The sequence below is a fragment of the Ziziphus jujuba genome, chromosome 3 (genome assembly GCF_031755915.1).
Source record: "Ziziphus jujuba cultivar Dongzao chromosome 3, ASM3175591v1".
Lineage (NCBI taxonomy): Eukaryota > Viridiplantae > Streptophyta > Magnoliopsida > Rosales > Rhamnaceae > Ziziphus > Ziziphus jujuba.
The window spans coordinates 27,631,548-27,654,925 of NC_083381.1; the positions used below are offsets into that span (position 1 = coordinate 27,631,548).

Genomic DNA, 23,378 nt, shown 5'->3' on the forward strand with positions numbered 1-23,378 from the left:
TGGGGATTCGAATAAAGGAGTCCAAGCCATGGAAATGCGTAAATCATGTAAAATATACATGTCCAAATTGTGTAATGTTAACTATTCATTTATTCATGTGCCTTCCTTTATTTGTTGTGCTAACTGAAATCCTGTAATGTATTGACAGTTGTTGATTCCACTAAACAAACGCAACATACATTGGCTGGTAGGGCACGTGGACTTGAAAGAGCATCGTATAACTGTATATGACTCAGATAAGGCTGGTAACCGAAACAGGGGAGAAATTTATTTCCAGAAATTATGCATAATGTTACCATATTTACTGCGGTCTGCATCCTTTTATGAGCAGCGGCTGGATCTTGTAGACTCCGTTGATGAGTTTACATGTGAATTGGCACAAAATACCCCTCAGCAAAGTAACGGGTAAAACCCCTTAATACGTACATGTTTGTTGAATAAATATTAACCATTGAATATGGTTCTAATAATACTAATATATGTTATAATAATTGTTTTTTTTTTGTAGTGGTGACTGTGGCATGTTTACACTCAAGACCATCGAATTTTTACATGCTAGATTACCAGTTACATTCACACAAGATGACATGGAGTTCTTTAGGAACAAGTATGCATATGAGGCTTACAACAAAGAACTAAGCATATGAGCTGAGTGGTGATACATTTTTCTTTCCTTTTGTCATGTTTATAGATGCATATTATTTATTATATTTGACTTTTAATTGTAAATATAATGGTGGCTTATAATTTTCATTTAACAAAGATAACAATGTGGTATTGATGTAAGGATAAGTAATTGACCTTATAGGAAATGTGCCATGTTTATTTATTAGAATTCCGTTATGCACAAACGCCTTACGAGCTCAATTGCAAATTTTAAAAAAAAATCCGCTTGTCGGAAAATATTTCCTATAGGCGGAAAAATTTTCCTCCTGAAGGAAAAATTTTTCTCCAGTCGGAAATCCCATATGAAGATAAATTGAAGCCTCTGGATAAATTTCCGCCAGATGGAAAATTTTTCCTCCAAGCAGAAATAGTTTTCCTCCTGTTGGAAAAAATTTGCTCCAAGCGGAAATCGTTGAATAATTTTTACTCCTATCAGAAACTAATTTCCTCCACTTGGAAAATCAATTTCTAATAGATTATATAAGTTAATAGTGGGGTAAAAGAAAATTGGGAATGGAGACAAATATTATATAAGATGAAAATGGAATTAACAAAAAATGTAATGACATTTAAAATCAATAACCATTTTAAATAAAAGAAAAAATGATATATGTTTGTTTTTCTTTTCAAAATCATTTGGACATTTCATAAAATGATATATAAACTAAAGATTGAAAATCAATTCCAGAAAGCCTCTTTTCATTTGGGATTAAATTCAAAAAAAAAAAAAAGATTGCTAATAAATCTTCCACCATGAGTAGAAAATATTATATCCAATATATAAAATAATTATCAAAACATATTAAACCATAACACTAAATTAAAACTTTCTAATTCGAAGCATAAGACAATGGATTCGTACATCTCTGCCTATAATGTCCAACACCACCGCATCGGTTACATCTATGTCCAATAACATCTTCACCTTCGGATGGTATGCGTTGCATTCTCAGTCTACCAGCTCGCCTACTTGTCCATCTTGGTGGAAGAACAATGCGACTTGCCACGTCATCCGGGACATGCCACTGTTTTTCATCCAACAAAGGATAAATGGACTCAGCATAAGCTGCATGATATGCATCCGTGGTGTAGTAATGAGAACACATGCCATAAGGAGCAATTTTTCAATCTCTGCAAGCGGCAATACAATGATCACAAGGATATTGATCAAGATCGAAGACTTTGCATGAGCATGTTTTTTATTGGAGATTAACTGTACCCCTCAAACTCCCACCTTCCACAAGAAATTCATGCATATTAATGGCTTTCACACGTAGTCCAATGGACTCCAAATTTCGTAGTTTGAGTTGCTCTTCTATATGGTCAGTCACAGGCTTTGTCAATTTTGTACCTGCAGTACATCGCTCATAAAACCACCTTTGCAGTAAATCCCGTATGTGCTCTATTAATGCTACTATTGGCATCTCTCTAGTATCTAGCAAAATGCCATTCAAGCTTTCTGCAATATTGGTGGTCATGATAGTGTACCTTCTACATGGACAAAGAGAACGTGCCCACCTTATAGGGTCACATGATCGAATGTACTGGGTAGCCCTACTGTTTTTTGCCTCAATTTGCCCCATATAAAACTCAAAATCTTCAACCAAATATGTACTAGCTGCGAGCATGAAACATTGTATTATTGATTCATCTTTTGCATGTCCATTTGCTTTAATATTTCTGCTTATATGGTACATGCACAACGCATGGTATGCATTGGGAAAAACTCTGCATAATGCCCTTTCAATAGCGGGGTGTCTATCACTCACAAACACCAAATTCGGAAAATCTCCAATGACATCCTTGAGGTTTTGGAAAAACCATGTATATGGTTGCTCGTTCTCTCCATCTCCAATGCCGAAAGCCAAAGGACATATTTGCTTATTGCCATCCATGCCCGATGCAATATACATGTACCCTTTGTATTTCCCTTTCAATGTAGTTGCATCAACAGCCAACACGGGTCTTATGTGGGATTTAATCCCCTAATGCTTGCTCCAATCGCCATAAAGCAATATACAAAATTGTTATTATCGTCTATTTTGATACGTGTAACAGTCTCAGGGTTCTTCGACACTAACTCATAACAGTAGGCAGGTAACTTAGCAAAATTCTCCTCTGGAGATCCCCTAACACTGTTAAGTGCATACTCTTTATCTCTCCATGCTTTGTTGTAGCTTATATTCACTCCATATTCTGCAAAAAATCATGTTGAATTTCTTTGGGTTTGTAAACACGTGCAATACCTTCATATTTAGATTTGATACATTACCCGATAACCCGGCTACTGGCCTGCTTATGTTCTCGATGCACGATATCTAACGAGCAACTGTGTACATTATCAAAAATTCTCACAACAAATATTTCTCCATTTTTAAATGTGGTTGCACGTAGTCGCCATTTACAAGTATTTTCCAAGATACAACCTCATACCGTTGTGTAGTTGACTGTGTCACCTTGAACTTCTTATTTTCTCGCATGCAATAGATACTCAGTTTATTCTGTAGGTCACGTTTGTTGCGAAATAATTGTCCAATTACTATGCCCTCACAGCCAGTGAACTTTGACGAAAATATGGCCATAGAACCACTTCTGTTCCTCGATGATATACAGTCACTTGTAGCACGATGAACCCTAACATCATCAACTCCTTTATTGTTCATTTCAGGATGCATATCATTATCATTGTCTGGCAACTCATGTTCAAAATCTACATCATTATGATCAACATCATCCTGTGCTGCATTGTAATTCTCATCATGATCAATATGATGCAACTGCTCATACTCCTCATCATTAGGAAACCGTTCAGCATAGTCACCTCCAACATCAACTCCTTCGTGAATGTTAAATGATGTCCAGGCCCCATGAACATTAACTTGATCTCCAAACTGAGTTTCTTGAACCATAATTTCCTAAGATGTAGCCTGAATAGGTTCAGTACCGGAAGCTTGTGGTAGACGAACGTCAATTGGAGGACAAGAAAAAGAATGAAGATTACTCCCACTATCCAAAGAAAATGCTGTTTAATGAACATATCTACATACATGTTCAACTTTCGAAATTACCTCAACATACAATGGAGGCCGCATCATTGTCATCCCTCCATTCCTCACTTCTTGAAGAAAGCATTTCACATCCCTATCACATTGTATTTTTGTAGGATCCAACTTTTCTGCACATCGTCCATATATCCATTTTAGCTTTAGCAAATATTCATTTCGATCTATCTCAATAGAATTGAAAATCTCATCCTCTAACTCTGATTTTGTGCATCTCTTGCCGACGGAAACCATTATATTTTTACCATTTCGATATTCCCAATTACCACCATCATTTTGTACCAATGTTCCATTGTATAAAACCGCAATTACAATGTCATCATCTTCCATTTTACTACAAAATTAAATGAATAACGTTAAACTAAATCAATAAATATATAAAATTTTGAATAATACTAACAAACATATTAACTGTATTAAAAAAGTTGATTCTATTTTTCTTTTTCCACCAAATATAGCTTTTTCCTATGAGCGGAAAATTGGCAGAAAATTGGCGAAAAATTGGCTGAAATTTTGCAAACTGACAAACTGGAGGAAATTGGCAGAAGTTCATCTTTTTCGCCAAATTTCCTCTGTTTTTACTGTTTTTCGTAATTTTTCAATTTTAAACAAAATTTCCCCCATTTTCAAACCATATACCATCTAAGTATCTTTAAAATTACATATAACAGCTCATAAATTAATTTCTTGCATACGCATATTAAATAAAAAGCTTAAAAAATCCTAAACTAATAAAAAATACAAAAAAAAAAGAAAAACAGAAAAAACAGAAAAAATACATATTTCCTTACTTTCATCTAATAAGAAAAAAGATAAAATTTTTACCTGAGTTTAGATTGAGATATGAGAAAATATAAAAAAATAAAAATGAAAGGAGATGAGATGCAAAGAGTGACCTTAGAGAAACCCCATGAACGGCTATGCAGAAAAAGAAAAAAAGGGTAAAAAAAATATTTTGTGTAATTTTTAATTTTATTAAAGATATTTTTGTCCTAAAATAATTATTTTAAAAAAAAATTACTATTTTTCTAAAATAGAGTTGTAAGATGGCTATTTTTTTAAATACTCCTATAACTATGGTAACATATGCCTATTTTGGTGCCACGTGTAAATACAGAATCATGATCATCACTACCTCTTACCTATCTTCCTAGTGTCTGAGTGAGTCGCTTGCTGGAGTGCGTGCGATACAGGTAGAGAGGTAAGACAAATAATGGCTGCAGCAGTACCGGTTCAGAAAACAGAGGAAGAATGGCGAGCTATTCTCTCCCCTGAACAGTTTTGGATTCTTCGTCAAAAAGGAACAGAGTAATTCCATTCTCATAATTCTTATATCCATATGAATCTATTATTATGGTCAAAATCTGATCTTTGGTTGATTATATGACTTGGGTTGTCTTTGGATTTTGGATTTGATTTATGGGTAAACCCCTTTTGAATTTTTGTTGATTTGTTTGTCATACGGTTTAAATTTTTTGGTCTCTCTGATGCTGATGTTTAGCATGACATATTCTACTGATTATTGTCATAATAAAATTTCTGAGTTTTTTTATTTTTTCTTGTTCCTGTTTCCACTTTTTTCTTGGTTAATTTTTTGAAAGTTCTGGTTTTTCCAAATGATGCAATTGACAATCATGTTGTCTCCATGTATTTCACTATTCTGGCTAATTCACTAAATCAACATGCCAAATCTCCTTAAGTCTTTAAATAGTCTAAATAATCTCATATGGATTAGAATTTCCTTTAGCTGGCTAGGAAGAAAAGCTTGAAAAATTTCCCCACTATTTTGGGGCCAATCTTTATGATCAGTTATGTCAATCATGTTTTGTTGCATTACAGAGAGAAAGGAACTGGGAAATATGACAAATTCTATGAAGAAGGGGTTTATAACTGTGCTGGATGTGGAACACCACTTTATAAGTCTACTACCAAATTCGACTCTGGCTGTGGTTGGCCTGCATTTTTTGAGGGTCTGCCTGGAGCTATAAATCGCTCTGTGAGTTTCAATTGCTCCTTTATTTATTATATGTTCTTTGCTGAATATAAATGTTGCTTTCCTTGTTGTTATGAAATGATTGATTCTTTGTTCTTAAATCAATAAACATGAAAACCACAATCTTTCAGCCAGACCCAGATGGGAGAAGAACAGAGATAACTTGTGCAGCTTGTGGTGGGCACTTAGGCCATGTTTTTAAAGGGGAAGGGTTCAAAACTCCAACAGATGAACGCCACTGTGTCAACAGCGTTTCCATCAAGTTTATTCAGGCGAATGCTTCACTTTGAAGTTTGAAGTCGTTATCCACCAGAAGGTGAACATTACTGAAGATCTAGCTTATTGTGTAAAGTTGTTTCTGGCTTGAAGAAAGACTGATTTAATGAGTACTAAATGATGATGAGTGATGCCTGTGTGTAACTATGAATGCCAATAAAACTTCTCTGCTGAATAATATCTTTTCAAGTATGTGAAAAATATCCTACTCTTCACTCACATGTGCATTTGATTACAGAAAGCCCTATTGAACTTTTTTTCGTTTTTGAGTCATCCTTCATGTGGAATGGAAACAGGCCATTATGGAATTTGTCTAGATTAACAAATAAACAGAACGCGGCCATTCGTACGCAAACCGGCAGACTGATAGTTAGGGACCATTTAAGAGATTGATTTGAAAGGTATAGCAGAAATACAATGTATAAAAACCAGAATAGGCAACTTTCGCAATCTGTCCTCCAAGACCTGCCATTTTTCGCCCCAATAATTGATGGAGAACTTTTGTTAACATGGAAAGAAAATGGACGGTGCTTGTGCTCTGTCTGTACTCTTTACTGGTTTGCTTCTGAGGATAGTATCATATGGATTATAACTATATAATCATCCTCTTTTTTATTAAGACCGTAAAGCAACAGCCAAAACTCCCAATATTTTCAGAGTTGTCCATACTTAGCTAAATGATTAACAAAAAAGGAGGGCCTTGATTTTGTTCCTATAAACAACATAAACCAAGCAAGATTCACTGAAAGAAATAAAGGAATGGCAACAAAATCACGGTAGATATGATCAAATCTGTCAAAGACTCAATACAAAAGAATTTGATTTCCCTATTTGAATTCATTTCTATTTAAGTAAAGCAATATTTGGTAGTTCAGTGGTAAGTATGCGTTAACATGGATTCCAATTTTGCAAAAGAATCAGAAAAGAGTACCAATCAACAGTTAAAAAATAAAAATAAAAACAATAAAAAATAAAAAATAAAATTCAAAAGATGATAATTTTCCCTTCCGTTCAGTAAAGCCAATAACCACAGAAAACGTTCTGAATCATTATGAGATTCCATCTGTCCTCTGCTTTACCCTCCTCACTTCGCTTTGTCTTTATTCCTCCTCTCATTGCATAACCTCAAAGCCTGAACTTCTGCAAAAACAGTATTTTGAACAAAACCCAGAAAAGTTTACCATCAACTATAGATTTTCCACTATAGAATTTATTTTTTTCCCCGTCCTAAATAGTAAGAAAATCAAAACCAACTAAAAACCCAATATAAGAAAATCAAAACCAACTAAAAACCCAATATGCATACTTTATGAGGGGGAAAAAAAAGAAAAGAAAAGAAAAGAAGAAATAAATAAATAAGAAAAATCGGTACCCTTTTGGCAAGCTTTCCAATTTCTGTCCTTATTTACAAGACAATCCTGAAAAATCAGAAAAATATTTCAGGGTTTAGGGTTTTAGAATAGGAAACTTATAAATAATTTTGCACAAAATCTTCAAATATAATTTTTTTTTTTTTTTTTTTGGGGGGGGGGGGGGGGGGGGGTTGGACTAATATTTATACCTGCAAGGAAAGGTAGATAGAAGAGCATTCATCGAGCTGTTTGACATTTTCATCTTCATCGTCTGCGTCGGTACGGTGAAGAGTAGGTAGCTGTGACTGGTTCTGTTCCACAACCTTCTCTCCGGTTCGATCTTGGTCCATTTGAGAAGGTGGCGGCGACTGGTCCTTTTCTTCAGCTTTCTCTCCGGTTCGGTCTTGGTCCATTTTTGTGATTTTCTGACCCATATTTGATCTACTAAGAATTATAACCATTAATGGTGGCTTTTTTTTTTGTGCGCAATTTGTATAAAATGGGACCATTTAAAAATAATAATAATATAAAAAAATCCACCTACCAAAACAGAACTTACAATTATATTTTAATTAATTTTTGGTAAAAAATAGTATTTCAAATAATCAAGACAATGAAATTTTATTCCATTTGTTTATTATGATTTATGAAAATCTAAGAACTATTTATTTTTTTTAATGCTGCCCTTTATAAGTAGACAAATTCTACCCTTTTTTTATTTATTTTTCTTTTGAGGAAGTTTGGATCTTGAACCAATAATAATAAATTATAAATTGAACATCATGTTAGTTTATAGGGGTTTTGTTTTGTGTTTAAAAAAAAAAAAAATGGAGTAGTTTTAGGCTGATTGAATCTGCATCTATAGTCAAACAAATGCTTTAAAATATGAGGCATGCATAATGACATGGAAGAATTGGCAGACCTAAGTTAGGGTTTAAGTGTGCATGACCTAATCATGATCTTTTGAAATTATTAAATTTTTGAATAAGCTTAATTTCACTTGGTATGAAAATATCTCAAGCAATTTTAGTAGTTTTTCTTTCCTTTTTTTTTTTTTTTTTAAAAAAATGTGAATCATGAAAACCACGTATAGAAGAATGTAGAGGTGAAGTGGGAACTAGAATCCAATAGAAGATAAAATGATCAATGAGGATGATTTGAAATGATGTTGAAAAAAAAGAAAAAAGAACCATTGTAGAACAAGCATGAAATGGGTGGAATTTTGTGGTATAACTTCACCCTTGCCACCTAGGCTTTTTTCCCACCCAAAGAAATTATGTGTCACTACTTTCTTTCTCTTTTTTGTTTGTTTTTAACTTGAAGATAATTTCCATTTATTAGTGAATTCATTTATGGTTTTGATCAACTATTATGACTTTGCCTAATGATACCAAACATTGTTTTCACTTTCTTTTAGTTTTTTTCTTTTGTCAAATGGGTGACAAAATGGTTGACAATAATAGCTTTCATAAATGGACCTTTTCCTATTTTTATTCAAATTATGTAAGCCTATGATTTTTTTTTTTTTGTTTTTTTTTTTTTGTTTTACTTTCTATTATTGTTGTTTTGAATGAGAATATATGGCAAATGGCAAGTTAGGCATGTGTTTATGTTATTTGAAGAGGTTCCTCTTACGTATGTTACTTTTGCCAATATTTATTGAAGAAATAAGGCATCAGATTTTCTTCTTTATTATTTGTAATATGTGCACTGGGGATCACAATGAGAATTGAAAACACTTTAGTTAAGTTATTTATTTATTTTTAATTATGTTAATATTAGCAAATTTTCCATTTGCTCCAAAACACACACACTCATGTAAATATATATATATATATATAACTTCTTATTTATTTATTTATTTGGTTTTCTTGTTCGCATCACACTTAATCTTCTACATCCTTAGTTGATCAAGAAAACATATTTACAATAATTTTAGTTTCTATATAAATTTGGTTGGTTTTCTACATGAAGTGACAAGATATATTGCAACAAACAAAAAGCATACGAGAGAATTTGGCTGCTTTTTTAATACTTTAGTTTTCTTTTTATAACACTCTTATTGAAATAAGGATGACATAAAATTATCATAAAATACACCAATTGCCTCAACTTTTATGTATGCACACCTTCTTGAATTTTGTGATATGTAATATTAGATATAATATGTATATATAATCACAAATATATACAACGTATATATTTATTAATTTACATCAAAATCATTAAGGAAATTACATCAAAACACAAACATTTTTCCTTAACCATGGTTAGTTTAGACATGGAAAATAAAAATAACTTTGGCAAAGTATTTTAAATAGATTTTCATGGGAAAAAAAGATGTAAAGTAGAGACTACACTCTTGTTCTATCATGTAGTAAGTGATTTTGTAATTATTTTATATTTCTTTATATAATTAATTTAAAGAATAGAAAATTATTTTTTAAATCAATTTAAAATTTATGTTATTCTACCACATTATGAGGTCTTTTAATTGAACTTTGTCAAACATCGTAATTTAAAATCTTAACTTATATATATAATTTTGCAGAAAAGAGAAAAAAAAAATCTTTATAAATTAATGAAAAAAAAAAGAAAAAGAAAAAGTCTATTTGTCTAGATTTTCTTAACTATGGTTAGAATACAATGGCATATTCATCTAACCTTGGTTACTTGGTCCGGTTAAATGGAGAACCAAAAAAATGAAAATGTTCCACAAGCCTCAAATATTAGAAACAGAACGCTCATGTGCTTTAAGCCAAAAGAAAATATAAAAATATAAGAAAAATAAAGAAAATATAAGGGGAAAAAAAAAAAAAAGTGCTATAAAATCTCATATCTGATTCTCCGATGCTCTGAGACTGGTTGTATCCTTGATTGCTGGAACAATAGCTCGAATCGGGTTCGTCTCCATCGTCTATATCCCTGATTATGAACCTTAAAATTTTCCTACTTGTGTTGGGGATCTTCTAATATATTAATAGCCGCACGTAAATTTTCTCGGATTTTTTTTAATATTATTTTGAGCTTCGTTGATCTATGTGTTCGTTGTGATTTTTAGATTTCTGTTGAAATTCACATAGGCAGTTTAGAATTCTCGTATTTTCGTCAACTGGGTATCTTGGAAAATGCATTGATATTCTATTTCTGGCCTCTGGGTAATTTTTTTTTTTTTTTCCTATCTTTGATTGAATTTGTTTTATTTGTTTTTGTTTTGAAGAATTCTGATTTTCATTGGTTTGGGCATTGTGATGTGAAGGTATGTTGTGGAGTCCTTGTTGAAATGCAATACAGAAAACATGTTAAGAGTTTGGTTTTGATTGGTTGATTTTGTACCGAATATCAGTAGGTGATCTTGTGCGGTTGATTATGAATCTAATTTCAATTTGATTATGATATTTTTATTGAATTTATCAATTTGTATATTAGTTTCCCATTAACGACTGATGAATGAATAAGACTTTGATGAATGTATTGAAAATAGATTGTTTTTTCTGCAGCTGAAAAATGGCGTCAATGGTTGCAAAGGCCAGTAGTAGTTGTAGCACTCAAATGTCTCCTTCTATGACTGTTCAAGAAAAGGGTAGTAGGAATAAGAGAAAATTCCGAGCTGATCCACCTTTAGGTGACCCCAATAAGATTGTGTCATTACCTCAAATTGAATGCTCAAGTTATGAATTTTCAGCTGAGAAATTTGAGATCACTGCATCTGCTCATGGACAATCTGGTGTCTGTGATATGTGTAGTGTTAATTTAGACCATTCTGATAGTTTGAAACTTGACCTGGGATTGTCTAGTGCAGTAGCTTCATCTGAGGTTGGACCTAGCCGGCATAGAGAGGAATTAGAGGCAGATGAATTCCAAGATGCTGATTGGAGTGATCTTACAGAAAGTCAGCTCGAAGAGCTTGTTTTAAGTAATTTGGACACCATATTTAAGAGTGCAATAAAAAAAATTGTAGCTTGTGGTTATACTGAAGAGGCTGCTACAAAGGCAGTTTTGAGGTCTGGCCTTTGTTATGGGTGTAAAGACACAGTCTCGAATATAGTGGATAATACTTTAGCATTTCTTAGAAGTGGCTTAGAGATCGATCCTTCAAGGGAGCACTATTTTGAAGATCTCCAGCAGCTGGAGAAGTATATATTGGCGGAATTAGTTTGTGTTCTTCGAGAGGTTAGACCTTTCTTTAGCACTGGTGATGCAATGTGGTGCTTGTTAATTTGTGACATGAATGTTTCTCACGCTTGTGCAATGGATGGTGATCCCTTGAGTACTTTTGTCAATGATGGCTCTTCAAATGGGAGTTCCTCCAATGTAACCCAATCCCAGCCTAAAGTGGAAGCCAAAAGTTCAGAATTAAATCTTCCAAATCCTTGTAAACCAGTTCCTTCAGTTCCTTGTTCTCATAGTTCTCAACCTGAGGCACCTAGCATTGCTGGAGTACCCAACATAACAAAACCAAAAACTTCTCTTGGTCTAGGTGGCCCTGTCTCAGAGAAGGAAGGTATAAATTCCACATCTGATGCTATGGAAAAATCTTTTAGTGCTGCTGGAACATCTCAATCTTCTGCACCGGAAGAAAAGTTTGCGGGAAGTAGAAAGGTCCACTCTGTAAGTACCAAGAGAGAACACATGCTTCGACAAAAGTCACTTCATTTAGAAAAAAACTATCGAACTTATGGTTCTAAAGGGTCTTCAAGATCAGGAAAGCTTGGTGGTTTGGGTGGCTTAATCTTGGATAAGAAGCTAAAATCAGTATCAGATTCTACTGCTGTAAATTTAAAAAATGCTTCCTTAAAGATAAGTAAGGCTATGGGAGTTGACGTACCACAGGAGAATGGGAACCATAATCTTCCTGCCAATGCTGGACCTTCTTCCCCTGTGTCATTCAACCTGGAAACTGAGAATAGCATTTCTGATGTGCCTAAGATTGATCTTCAGACCACATTACCCACATTCAATACTGCAGCAGCAGCACCCTCGACCAATGCTGTTGCAGCATTGCCTGCAGCCAATAATTTAGCAGCTTTACCTGCGGGCAGTACCTCTCCTCCTGCATTATCAGCTGCTGATACTGAGCTTTCTCTTTCATTGTCTACGAAGAATAGTTCTACTCAAGTGCCCATCAGCTATGCTGCTGAGGCACCTAATTGTAGTTATGCTGGGATACCGTATGATAAGTCTCTGGGACGGTGGATCCCTAGGGACAAGAAGGAAGAAATGATTCTGAAGCTAGTTCCAAGGGTGCGGGAATTGCAAAATCAGCTACAAGAATGGACAGAGTGGGCCAATCAGAAGGTTATGCAGGCTGCCCGTAGGTTGGGTAAGGACAAGGCTGAACTAAAAACACTGAGGCTAGAGAAAGAAGAAGTTGAACGGCTGAAAAAGGAGAAGCAAACTCTGGAGGAGAACACCATGAAGAAACTTTCTGAGATGGAGAATGCTTTATGCAAAGCTAGTGGGCAGGTTGAACGAGCTAATTCTGCTGTCCGGAGGCTTGAGGTAGAGAATGCGTCGCTGAGGCAGGAGATGGAGGCTGCTAAACTACGAGCTGCAGAATCTGCTGCAAGCTGTCAGGAGGTGTCAAAGAGAGAGAAGAAGACACTAATGAAATTTCAATCATGGGAAAAGCAAAAAACCTTGTTCCAGGAAGAACTCATGACTGAAAAACGCAAATTGACACATCTTCTGCAGGAAGTAGAGCAAGCCAAGGATCTTCAAGAGCAGTTTGAGGTATGATTTAGAAATTGTTACTTGAAGTTCTTTTCATGCCTCTGTTTTTCTAACATGTGTTCCATTCTTGTGTTGAAATGGTTGCCTACCAGTGACCTTTATTTTAAACTGGGATAAAATGAATGTCTAAAGCAGGTGGCCAATCCTTAGAATCATAACATAATCAGTTTCATTATATACAAGTCAAAAGGGCTTTTGGTACTGATATGGAAATTCATTGATCAGAAGGCGAAAAGCATTCAATTATGAAGACATCAGGCTTAAGAGGTCTTTATAGACACCCTCTATTATCTTATTTTAGAGTGCCATTGATACATATGTATGACATAACTCAATTATGAAGACATCAGGCTTAAGAGGTCTTTATAGACACCCTCTATTATCTTATTTTAGTGTGCCATTGATACATATGTATGACATAATTCTAAGATTTACCTCAACTTCATTTTTTTTAACTTCTCATCTTGGGACTAGTCTCTTACTAGAATAACTTTTGTGCAAAACTCAAAGCAACTATTACTACTTCTTTCCAGGTTCCCGAGTGTTTTGATTTGAATTTTCCCTTTAAAATTTTGAGAACATTTTTCACCTCCTTGTGGAGTAAAATGCATTTTTGCATAAATTCATGAACTGCACGGTAACTGCGTATTTATTAATATCTGGTGGAATAGCAGTTAAACAGCTTGTTTAGTCAAAATTGTGTTTGCTAGTTTCCTTTGTTGCTTCTGGTAATTATAAGTTCTACTTTCGGGCTTTCTCATTGAAAAGAAAAACTACCACAGGCTAGATGGCAACAAGAGGTGAAAGCAAAGGAAGAAGTACTTATGCAGACTAGTTCAATAAGAAAAGAAAGAGAACAAATTGAAGCTTCGACAAAATCGAAGGAGGACACGATTAAATTAAAAGCAGAAAATAATCTGCAGAGGTACAAAGATGATATTCAGAAACTTGAAAAAGAAATCTCCCAATTGAGATTGAAGACCGATTCGTCAAAGATTGCAGCACTTCGAAGAGGCATCGATGGAAGCTATGCCAGCAAACTAACAGATGTTAGAAATGGCCAGGATCACAGGCAGTCAAGGACCGCATATACCTCTGAAGTGCTGACAGTTTTTCGTGATTACTCAGATGCAGGAGGTGTAAAACGTGACCGGGAGTGTGTAATGTGCCTTTCGGAGGAGATGGCAGTGGTTTTCCTGCCATGTGCACACCAGGTGGTTTGCACAACATGCAATGAACTCCATGAAAAACAAGGCATGAAAGATTGTCCTTCCTGTAGGAGTCCCATACAACGGCGTATCTCTGTACGTTATGCTCGCCCTTGATTTATTTATTTTTTAATCTGGAGTTGAGTTGAGTGTTTTTTGAATAAAGAATTGTGGGACTCCTATGGACTGAATAATGCATTTGAATTACTCCTGAAGAGTTTCAGACAATTAAAAGTTGCCTTGCATTTCAACATTGAGGTTTCCATAATATTGTGCTTTTGTGTTCTTAAGGTGTTTGGTTATTCTGTCAAAAAAAGGATACTTCTGATAAAGTCATTTTTGTGCAAACTTGATTGCAGTAAGCCATATGTACCCTTTGAATCCAAACCATGGGCGTTGCACTGAGTGGAAATTGGAAATGGTTTGAATATTTTGTAGAAGTTTGTTTATAGCAATTATATATTCGAATAATTATAATAAAAAATTTGATATAGCTTATATAGATTTTTTTTCTACAGGTTTTTGAATATAAATGCTACCTTAAACCTGAATCTCTATCATATATATGAATAAATAGCAACTATAATATTAATTTTGTTTTGGCATTTTATTATTATAAAATTTCGAGAAAGCAAGATGGCTGTAGAAAAGTATACTCTTTATTTGGCCATGAATTAAAAACTTTATCTTTCCATTTATAAAATCATAACTTTTCTTCAACAATTGAGTAATTTATTTTATTTTTTAATATTTAATATATAACCAAAACCAAAATAAAGTTGTCCCAAGTCCCAGCTCTTCCAACTCACCAAAAAAAAAAAAAAAAAAAAAAAAAAAAGTCGTTAACTCTCCCAAAATGGCAAAAAAGAGGCGCAACTTTATTGAGGGGATAAAAAGCATAGATAATTATGTCATCGTCAAATAGAAATATGTATTTTTTATATTAAAAAAATGAACATAGAAATAATGTTTATTATTAATTTTTAAATTACGTGGTCTGATAATTTTGCAAAATATATTTAAATTAAAAAAATTGTGATTGTGATAAATTAGAGCTCATAAAAAATATTTATATTTTTTTCATAATTAATAATGATGGATAAGAAAGGAGAGAGCAGAATTGAATCGGGGCTTTTGTGTCCTTAAGTAAACCACGTGGCAGAAGCTTTTTGGGTACTAAGTATATTCTAGTGGAAACATTGACGACCCCACCAATAACGCTTTTTGGTTACTTATTCTGCTATTCCATCATCACCTCCAGTGCACCACAAACCATAGGATTAGATTTTCTTCACCATTTTTCTTAAATCAAATTGTATTGTTAATCCTGTATAAATCAACCAAAAATCTCCAAAATATCCTCCTCTATTCTCTCTCCATAAAATATGTTTTTTTTTTTTTCTGTCTATTTTTTTCTTGCTGTTCTCTTTCAAAATATATATATATATATATTTTCTCATAGTTTGCTGGTACTTATTTTAATATGAATGTTAAAGACTTTGCAAAGTATAATTTTACTAAGTTAAGTGATAACTTAATGTGCTTCAGAAAAAAAAAAAAAAGTGATAACTTAATGCTAATTGTAAAAAAAAAAACTTACATGATTATAAATGGAATAAAATTTATACTGTTTTCAAAGACTTTTCTAACTTTGAATTTTTTCTCACATAATAAGACAAGTAGATTCTGATTTTATTTGTAAAAATCAGAACCACCCCCCCCCCCCCCCCCCCCCAAACCAAAAAAAAAAAAAAAAAAAAAAACAAAAGGAAAAAATATATATATGAGAAAATGGACCATATCACATTCCAAGCAATTTGGAGAAAATTCTGGGCAAAAGGATATTATTCATTAAAATGTGTGCCATTTGTCCATTCTTCCCGATCCTCTGCATGTAATCTCAGCTCAATCACGTTTCAAATTCTGAACCCATCTCAATCATTCCATGACATGTCATAATCATGTAGCTACCTGTCATTTCTTATTTCTTTACACGTGGACTATCCGCCAGCATAGCAAGTTGTCAAAGGGAATAGGATGACGAGGGAAGGGGCAATATGGGTAATCTGACACAATTCAAAGTTCAGTTATAAAAATGACTTAGCGCTATAACCGTAATTTCGTCCACTCATGTCATTCATCAAACCAGTTTCTCCATAAATTATTTCTATTTTTTTGTTTGGGAAATACAAAAAATAATTATTTGTATTTTTTTTCACTCAAATTTTTTGCAAAATATCCAAAAAAGACCAACCGCCATTTTTTTTTTTTTTTCGGTTTCCTGTGTGAAGAAGCTCTGAACCTTAAGACCCAGTAGGCCAAATCTTCATCTATCACGCAGAAAGTTATCTTTTTGAAACTTTTGCAGCTTTGGGTATGCAAATTTAATCACAGTGTAAACTAACATGTAATATATATACATATATTTATATATATATATATGTGTGTGTGTGTATTGTCTAAGGCTCTTGTTCATTTCTTTATGTTCGATTCAAATTTTGTATATCACCATATGGATCACTATCTTTCTGAGATCATCCATAAAAGACTATTTTTAATCATATACATATTTATATATATATATAGATATAGAGTTGTCTTTTATGGGTGAATAAGATATTAAAAGCCATGCTAAATTCTGTTTTCTTCTTGTTTTGGTTTGGATTTCTAGCTTTGAATCTGTAGGTGTGAGGGAAAATGGAAGGATTGTCATCGGCAATGAAAGGCGTGCTGATAAGGACTCCAACAGAGGTCTGTAGCCAGAGAGTGTTGTTGAAGGGAAAATATGTGGAGCAATATGATCAGCTTGTTAATGTTAAAGAAAGCCGTACAAGTTTCCCACAAAGATTTAGCTGGTCATGTGGTCGAGTTGGGTACAGTGGATACTATTGGCACGCCATTAATATGGATCCCAAACTCAAGAGAAATGAGCAGTCACAAGTGGTTCGTGGTCGTCCTCGAGCTCAAGCCATTTTGTCCCCTGTATCAGACCCAAGTGCACCAACTACCAAAAAGGTACTATTCACATTCACAGGAGTCAGCAGTTCTGCATGTATTATGCGTTTCTACTCATATTCTCTATTGGTTTATTTTTATTTTTCATTCATTTATTTTTTGCTTTTCTGGGTTGTTCTTATTGGTTTGTTTTTTTTATTTGAATTGAGGAAGAATCAATGCTTTTTGTTTTGGTAAAGTAAAACAAAGTTCAAAGCCAAAAAGAAAAAGAAAAACATCTGAAACCAAGTTGTGGAACGAAGATTGATTTTTTATGCAATAATTTCCAAAGCATAGTGGGATCAAATTGTTGTGGTATATGCATGTAATAAAATTTGTGTAAGCGAAAATTATAATCGTTAGTAAATGTGACTGAAAAGAGGGAAGAATGAATTTGAATTTTGTACATAAAAGCGATAGATTCATAGTTCTAGTACTACACTATTTTGTATATTGATGTCACTTCTTTCTTCTCCATCCTAGTGAAAGATAATTTAGAGTTGTTGTAATCAAATAAATATGTTGGGCCTAAAAGTAGTCTCTTTCATCCATATATACAGAGAGTATTTACATTTGGGAAAGGAAGGAGTGAAGGCAACAAGGGCATGAAATCGTTGGTAAGCTTTGTCTTTTAAGTCTTTAATCTTCGTACATGAACATAACCTGGCCTTTTAGAACACTCTTGAACTTGCTCTTTTGGTTGAAAGGGCATACAATTTGATGGGACATATATATATGTGGAATTTGTAGTTGGGAGGGAAGGGTGCAAATCTAGCAGAAATGGCTAGCATTGGGTTGTCCGTGCCACCTGGACTAACCGTGTCAACGGAAGCATGCCAAGAGTACCAGCAGAATGGGTTAAAGTTACCAGAAGGTTTGTGGGAGGAAATCTTGGAAGGGCTGCAAACTGTGGAACAGGACATGGGGGCTGTTCTTGGTGATCCTTCCAAGCCTCTCCTACTATCTATTCGCTCTGGTGCTGCAGTAAGCTGCCTTCTTTAACACTAAGTTTTGAATACAAATTCTTGCTTGTTTTGAACCAGCCACCATTAGTCATGGTCTATGGAACTATGGATATTAGTACTCATGCATATTTAAGAAGGCATTATAGAAGGCAATTAAAGGCAACGCAAAATGGCATAAAGACTATATTAGACCACTTATCTTTCTTGCATATTGAGTGATTTTCTTTCTCTGAATTTAGATTTCCATGCCTGGCATGATGGACACTATCCTCAACCTTGGACTCAATGATGAAGTGGTTGCTGGTTTGGCCGCAAAGAGTGGAGAGCGTTTTGCCTATGATTCATACAGACGTTTTTTAGACATGTTTGGAAATGTGGTAAGTGGTTAACTTGCAATGCTTCTCAACTTTGCTTACTCTCCCTTTTAGGCAATGAAGTATTTAAACTACCAAATAAAGCTACATTCCCTAAATCAATGCAATTCTTTTAAATTTTAATCTGCGTGTGTTTGATATTTTCTTGTTGCAAAGTTATTTTTAATCTTATATATATGTTGTGTCAATTGGAGGTAATGGACATTCCACACTCATTATTTGAGGAGAAATTAGCTACACTCAAGGATACAAAAGGAGTCAAACTTGACACAGATCTAACTGCCTCCGATCTTAAAGAGCTAGTAGAACAATACAAGAATGTTTACCTTGAAACTAAGGGAGAAAAGTTTCCTTCAGGTACCAAGTAGTTGAAATTTAATTCAAGATTTTGCAAGATTGGTTTTAATTTCATATCCTTATTTTTCTCTATGTATTTGCAGATCCAAAAAAGCAGTTACAGTTAGCCGTTAAAGCAGTTTTTGATTCTTGGGACAGCCTCAGGGCCAAGAAGTACAGAAGCATCAATCAGATAACAGGGTTGAAGGGAACTGCAGTAAACATTCAATGCATGGTTTTTGGGAACATGGGAAATACTTCAGGGACCGGAGTTCTGTTCACAAGGAATCCAAGCACTGGTGAAAATAAGCTCTATGGAGAGTTTCTAATCAATGCCCAGGTTTTATAAACCAGTGCCAATCTTTATCTTGCTTTTTGCCTCAACTTCTCTTTGTAAGAACATAGAAGTAAAAATCGGAGATTGCCCTTTTAATGGTATCATGAATTTGCCTGAAGAATGACTCTTAATAGGGAGAGGATGTGGTAGCTGGAATAAGGACACCAGAAGACTTGGACACCATGAAACATTGCATGCCTGAAGCTTACCAGGAACTTGTGGAGAACTGTCAAATTCTAGAGAGACATTATAAAGACATGATGGTAAAAGCTTCAATACATAGGTTCCCTTATTAGTATTTACCGGAGCTTGTTTTTATTTGGTATATGTGATTTTGACATCATTCTACTTTCTAAGAGAAAGTGTTAAGCTGGGTCTTCTATGGTGAATACAGGATATTGAGTTCACAGTCCAGGAAAACAGGTTATGGATGTTGCAATGCCGCTCAGGAAAACGTACTGGTAAAGGTGCAGTGAAGATAGCAGTAGACATGGTCAATGAAGGGCTTGTTGATACACGCTCTGCCATTAAGATGGTGGAGCCACAGCATCTTGACCAACTTCTTCACCCACAGGTATTGTATGCTTCTTCCTAGCCAAATACAAAGGAAAAAGGGGATATTGCAAAAGCTTATTAGTGCTACAATAGTAAAAAGTTCTGCCTATTCATTCAGGCAGTTTTCAATTAGTTCATTAAATCAGGCTATTTATATATTTGAATTGCTAGCATAAGGTTTGTGAATAAATCAGTATTTCGGTGGATTAGTTTGAAAATCCAAGCGCTTATAAAGACAAAGTGGTTGCCACTGGCTTGCCTGCATCTCCAGGAGCTGCAGTGGGGCAGATTGTTTTTAGTGCTGATGATGCTGAATCATGGCATGCACAAGGAAAGAGTGCTATATTGGTATGCTTTTCATGTTTCATATCCATTTTCATCATTTAATTTATATTTAAGTACTCTCTCAACTTTCTTACTTAATCACCCAGCTTCGCCTATGGATTATAATAGGGACGGCACTCCCTATTATTCAGGGTTTTCAGGTTTAAGCTTTAAAAAGATGTACATTTTAGATCTAGTATACAAAACATAAGCAACATTTAAGACTTTTATTTTGGTGTATACTTTAGAACTGAACTCTTTTGTGATTGTGTATAATTGCAGGTAAGGACCGAAACCAGCCCGGAAGATGTTGGAGGTATGCATGCTGCTGCTGGAATCCTGACAGCTAGGGGTGGCATGACATCTCATGCGGCTGTTGTAGCCCGCGGGTGGGGAAAGTGTTGTATTTCTGGATGCGCCGATATTCATATTAACGACTCAGAGAAGGTTGGTTTTAAAAGTTTTCCACTGTCATTATCCATCATTGTAAAAACAGGAAAGAACTATAATAGGGGTTACTTTTTACTGATCATGCAGGTTCTTGTGATTGGAGACATTGTGATTGATGAAGGAGAATGGCTCTCACTCAATGGATCCACAGGTGAAGTGATATTGGGAAAGCAGCCTCTTTCTCCACCGGCTTTAAGTGGTGATTTGGAGACTTTTATGTCTTGGGCTGACAAAATAAGGCGTCTCAAGGTGCTACTTTTGTTTTTTGATGGTTTTTCATTTTACCAGCAATTCTGTGGTAAATAGTATCAACTGGTATAATGCTATGATGGAGTTGTAGGTTATGGCAAATGCTGATACTCCTGAAGATGCATTAACAGCAAGAAACAATGGTGCACAAGGGATTGGACTTTGCAGGACAGAGCACATGGTAACTATTTTCTCTTATTGAAGCTGCAAAGTTTTGAATGGATATGTAAAGTTTCCTCATTGTTCATATGCTATAGTTGGGGAATTGGGATATAATTATATAATATGATTTGGTTTTTGGATGCTTCAGTTCTTTGCTTCAGATGAGAGAATAAAAGCTGTGAGAAAGATGATAATGGCAGTTACAACAGAACAAAGGAAAGCGGCATTGAACTTGTTACTACCTTACCAAAGATCTGATTTTGAAGGAATATTCCGCGCAATGGATGGTACTTAATAGTTTCATCTTTTCCTCTGTCTATGTTCAAAATCTTATCACATTTTTTCTTGACCTCTCTAGCTACATATTTGAAGATTGGTTTAAACATTTTTTCCAGGTCTTCCAGTAACAATCCGACTATTAGACCCTCCACTTCATGAATTTCTTCCAGAAGGTGACTTAGAACAGATTGTCAGTGAATTAACTGCAGAAACTGGCATGACTGAGGATGAAGTTTTTGCAAGAATTGAGAAACTATCGGAAGTTAATCCCATGCTTGGTTTTCGAGGCTGCAGGTTTGTGTTTGTTTGTCTAAAAATCCATTGAATATATCCTTGCCAATGTGTATGCAAAAATGTAAAAATATATGTGAAGTTATTACATAACGTCCATAATAGCTTCTTAACTTGTTAATGGCCAGGAACTTCAAGCAAAGAGCTTGTACATATATATATATATATATATACAGAATAAGTCTATGTTTTTCATATATGGGTTTTCTGCTGCTTTACCGACAGGCTAGGGATATCATACCCGGAACTCACTGAAATGCAGGCACGAGCTATCTTTCAGGCTGCTGTTTCAATGAGCAACCAGGGGATTAAAGTTTTTCCTGAGATAATGGTTCCACTTGTAGGGACACCTCAGGCATGGTTCTTTCTCATCCTCCTTATATTTTCTCTGAAATTATAATGTTTCCTGTCTACAATCTACATCACCATTGATATGGAAACTGCATTTCCTTCTTTATTATTTAATAGAACTTTAAAGAACAAGCACTTCGTATATCCAGAAAACGCTAACATTTTTTTTGTGCATCAGGAACTAGGGAATCAAGTGAGTTTTATCCGGGAAGTTGCGAAGAAAGTGTTTTCTGAAATGGGTTCTTCCTTGAGCTATAAGGTGGGAACTATGATTGAGATCCCTAGAGCAGCTCTTGTTGCAGATGAGGTATGCTTAATTTCAATTTTCCCAAGCTTCTTCTATTTTTGGATTTAAAGCTTAAACTTGGAACACTGCTATTTGTTTTTCTCCTAATCAACTTTTATCTTATTTTTGTAGATTGCAAAGGAAGCAGAGTTCTTCTCCTTTGGAACCAATGACCTGACACAAATGACTTTTGGTTACAGTAGAGATGATGTTGGGAAATTCTTGCCCATTTACCTATCCAAAGGAATTCTACAACATGATCCTTTTGAGGTTTGTCATATATTATGCAATTTCTTGACAAGAATATTTGAGTTTTTGGGTAGTAAATAATTTAGATACATTTTTTACAGGTACTTGATCAAAGAGGTGTTGGACAACTAGTCAAGATCGCCACAGAAAAGGGTCGAGCAGCTAGGCCTAGTTTAAAGGTAAATGGTGCTTAAAAATGTTTAAAATATGCTAAAAATCTTAGGCCTTCCAAGAGCAAGTTTATAGAATCTGGTATTTGATATTTTGGTCTCCTTGTTTTGAGCGGGTTTTGATGATAAGCAGGTTGGAATATGTGGTGAACATGGAGGAGAACCTTCTTCTGTAGCATTCTTTGCAGAAGCTGGACTGGACTATGTTTCTTGCTCTCCATTCAGGTTGCCATTTTATTTTCTAATCTTCCAATCAAAAGCTAGTTCACTGCTTTTTTATAATGGGATTTGGACCAAAATTCCTAATTTTGACTTGTTTTTTTTTTCACACATCAGGGTTCCTATTGCTAGGCTGGCTGCAGCTCAAGTTGCTGTCTGAATTCTCAAAGAGGATTGTTTGTGGGGTTGTAAATAAATGTGCTATATGTGAACATATGAAGAAGAACAAGGCCATGAACATCATAAAAGTGAAACTCGAAGGATCGAAATATTTTATTCTTTATATATATATATATATCTATATATAAAAGGAGATAAAAAGAGAAACCTATATTTGAATAAAGTCTTTGGTTTCCAATTCCATTGACATTTTAACATAAAATAATTTGTATATAATAAATTGGCACAACTTGTGTAACATTGCATTTCCTTTATGCATACAACGTGTGTATATATATATATATATTTACATGCAACATTTCTATCAATTAATAAAC

General features: G+C 34.5%; 4 protein-coding genes across 10 annotated transcripts; 3 read left to right on the forward strand and 1 right to left on the reverse strand.

Moving 5' to 3' along the window:
* The first annotated feature begins 4,842 nt into the window (after positions 1–4,842).
* Positions 4,843–6,216, forward strand: LOC125423636 (peptide methionine sulfoxide reductase B5). Its single transcript, XM_048478350.2, has 3 exons — positions 4,843–5,036; positions 5,568–5,724; positions 5,853–6,216. The coding sequence occupies exons 1-3, from the start codon at positions 4,942–4,944 to the stop codon at positions 6,009–6,011; spliced, it is 411 nt and encodes a 136-aa protein (XP_048334307.1). The 5' UTR covers positions 4,843–4,941; the 3' UTR covers positions 6,012–6,216.
* A 541-nt stretch (positions 6,217–6,757) lies between these two features.
* On the reverse strand, positions 6,758–7,845 carry LOC107423356 (uncharacterized). The gene is made up of 3 exons (XM_016032899.4): positions 7,559–7,845; positions 7,370–7,415; positions 6,758–7,137 (listed from the first exon to the last, which is right to left on the reverse strand). Exons 1-3 carry the CDS (start codon positions 7,808–7,810, stop codon positions 7,082–7,084), a joined length of 354 nt encoding a protein of 117 aa, XP_015888385.1. The 5' UTR covers positions 7,811–7,845; the 3' UTR covers positions 6,758–7,081.
* Positions 7,846–10,085: 2,240 nt separating this feature from the next.
* LOC107423357 (putative E3 ubiquitin-protein ligase RF298) lies at positions 10,086–14,885 on the forward strand. 6 transcript variants are annotated; one of them, XM_048477445.2, is made up of 3 exons: positions 10,086–10,251; positions 10,850–13,082; positions 13,851–14,033. In XM_048477445.2, the coding sequence occupies exons 2-3, from the start codon at positions 10,857–10,859 to the stop codon at positions 13,884–13,886; spliced, it is 2,262 nt and encodes a 753-aa protein (XP_048333402.2). In that variant the 5' UTR covers positions 10,086–10,251; positions 10,850–10,856; the 3' UTR covers positions 13,887–14,033. The 6 variants fall into 6 exon arrangements, with proteins under 6 accessions (XP_048333402.2, XP_048333405.2, XP_048333404.2 ...); XM_048477448.2 differs by lacking the exon at positions 13,851–14,033 and adding an exon at positions 13,175–13,349; XM_048477447.2 differs by lacking the exon at positions 13,851–14,033 and adding an exon at positions 13,218–13,349.
* A 1,554-nt stretch (positions 14,886–16,439) lies between these two features.
* LOC107423358 (pyruvate, phosphate dikinase, chloroplastic) lies at positions 16,440–23,315 on the forward strand. Of its 2 annotated transcripts, none has more exons than XM_048478200.2 (21): positions 16,440–16,664; positions 16,962–17,305; positions 17,845–17,901; positions 18,035–18,268; positions 18,489–18,626; positions 18,818–18,980; positions 19,064–19,299; positions 19,431–19,559; positions 19,691–19,870; positions 20,062–20,199; positions 20,458–20,622; positions 20,713–20,874; positions 20,966–21,055; positions 21,185–21,323; positions 21,432–21,609; positions 21,832–21,961; positions 22,136–22,264; positions 22,376–22,513; positions 22,594–22,671; positions 22,796–22,887; positions 22,999–23,315. In XM_048478200.2, the coding sequence occupies exons 2-21, from the start codon at positions 16,988–16,990 to the stop codon at positions 23,039–23,041; spliced, it is 2,937 nt and encodes a 978-aa protein (XP_048334157.2). In that variant the 5' UTR covers positions 16,440–16,664; positions 16,962–16,987; the 3' UTR covers positions 23,042–23,315. The 2 variants fall into 2 exon arrangements, with proteins under 2 accessions (XP_048334157.2, XP_048334158.2); XM_048478201.2 differs by having other exon boundaries at positions 16,976–17,305.
* The last annotated feature ends 63 nt before the right edge of the window (positions 23,316–23,378 follow it).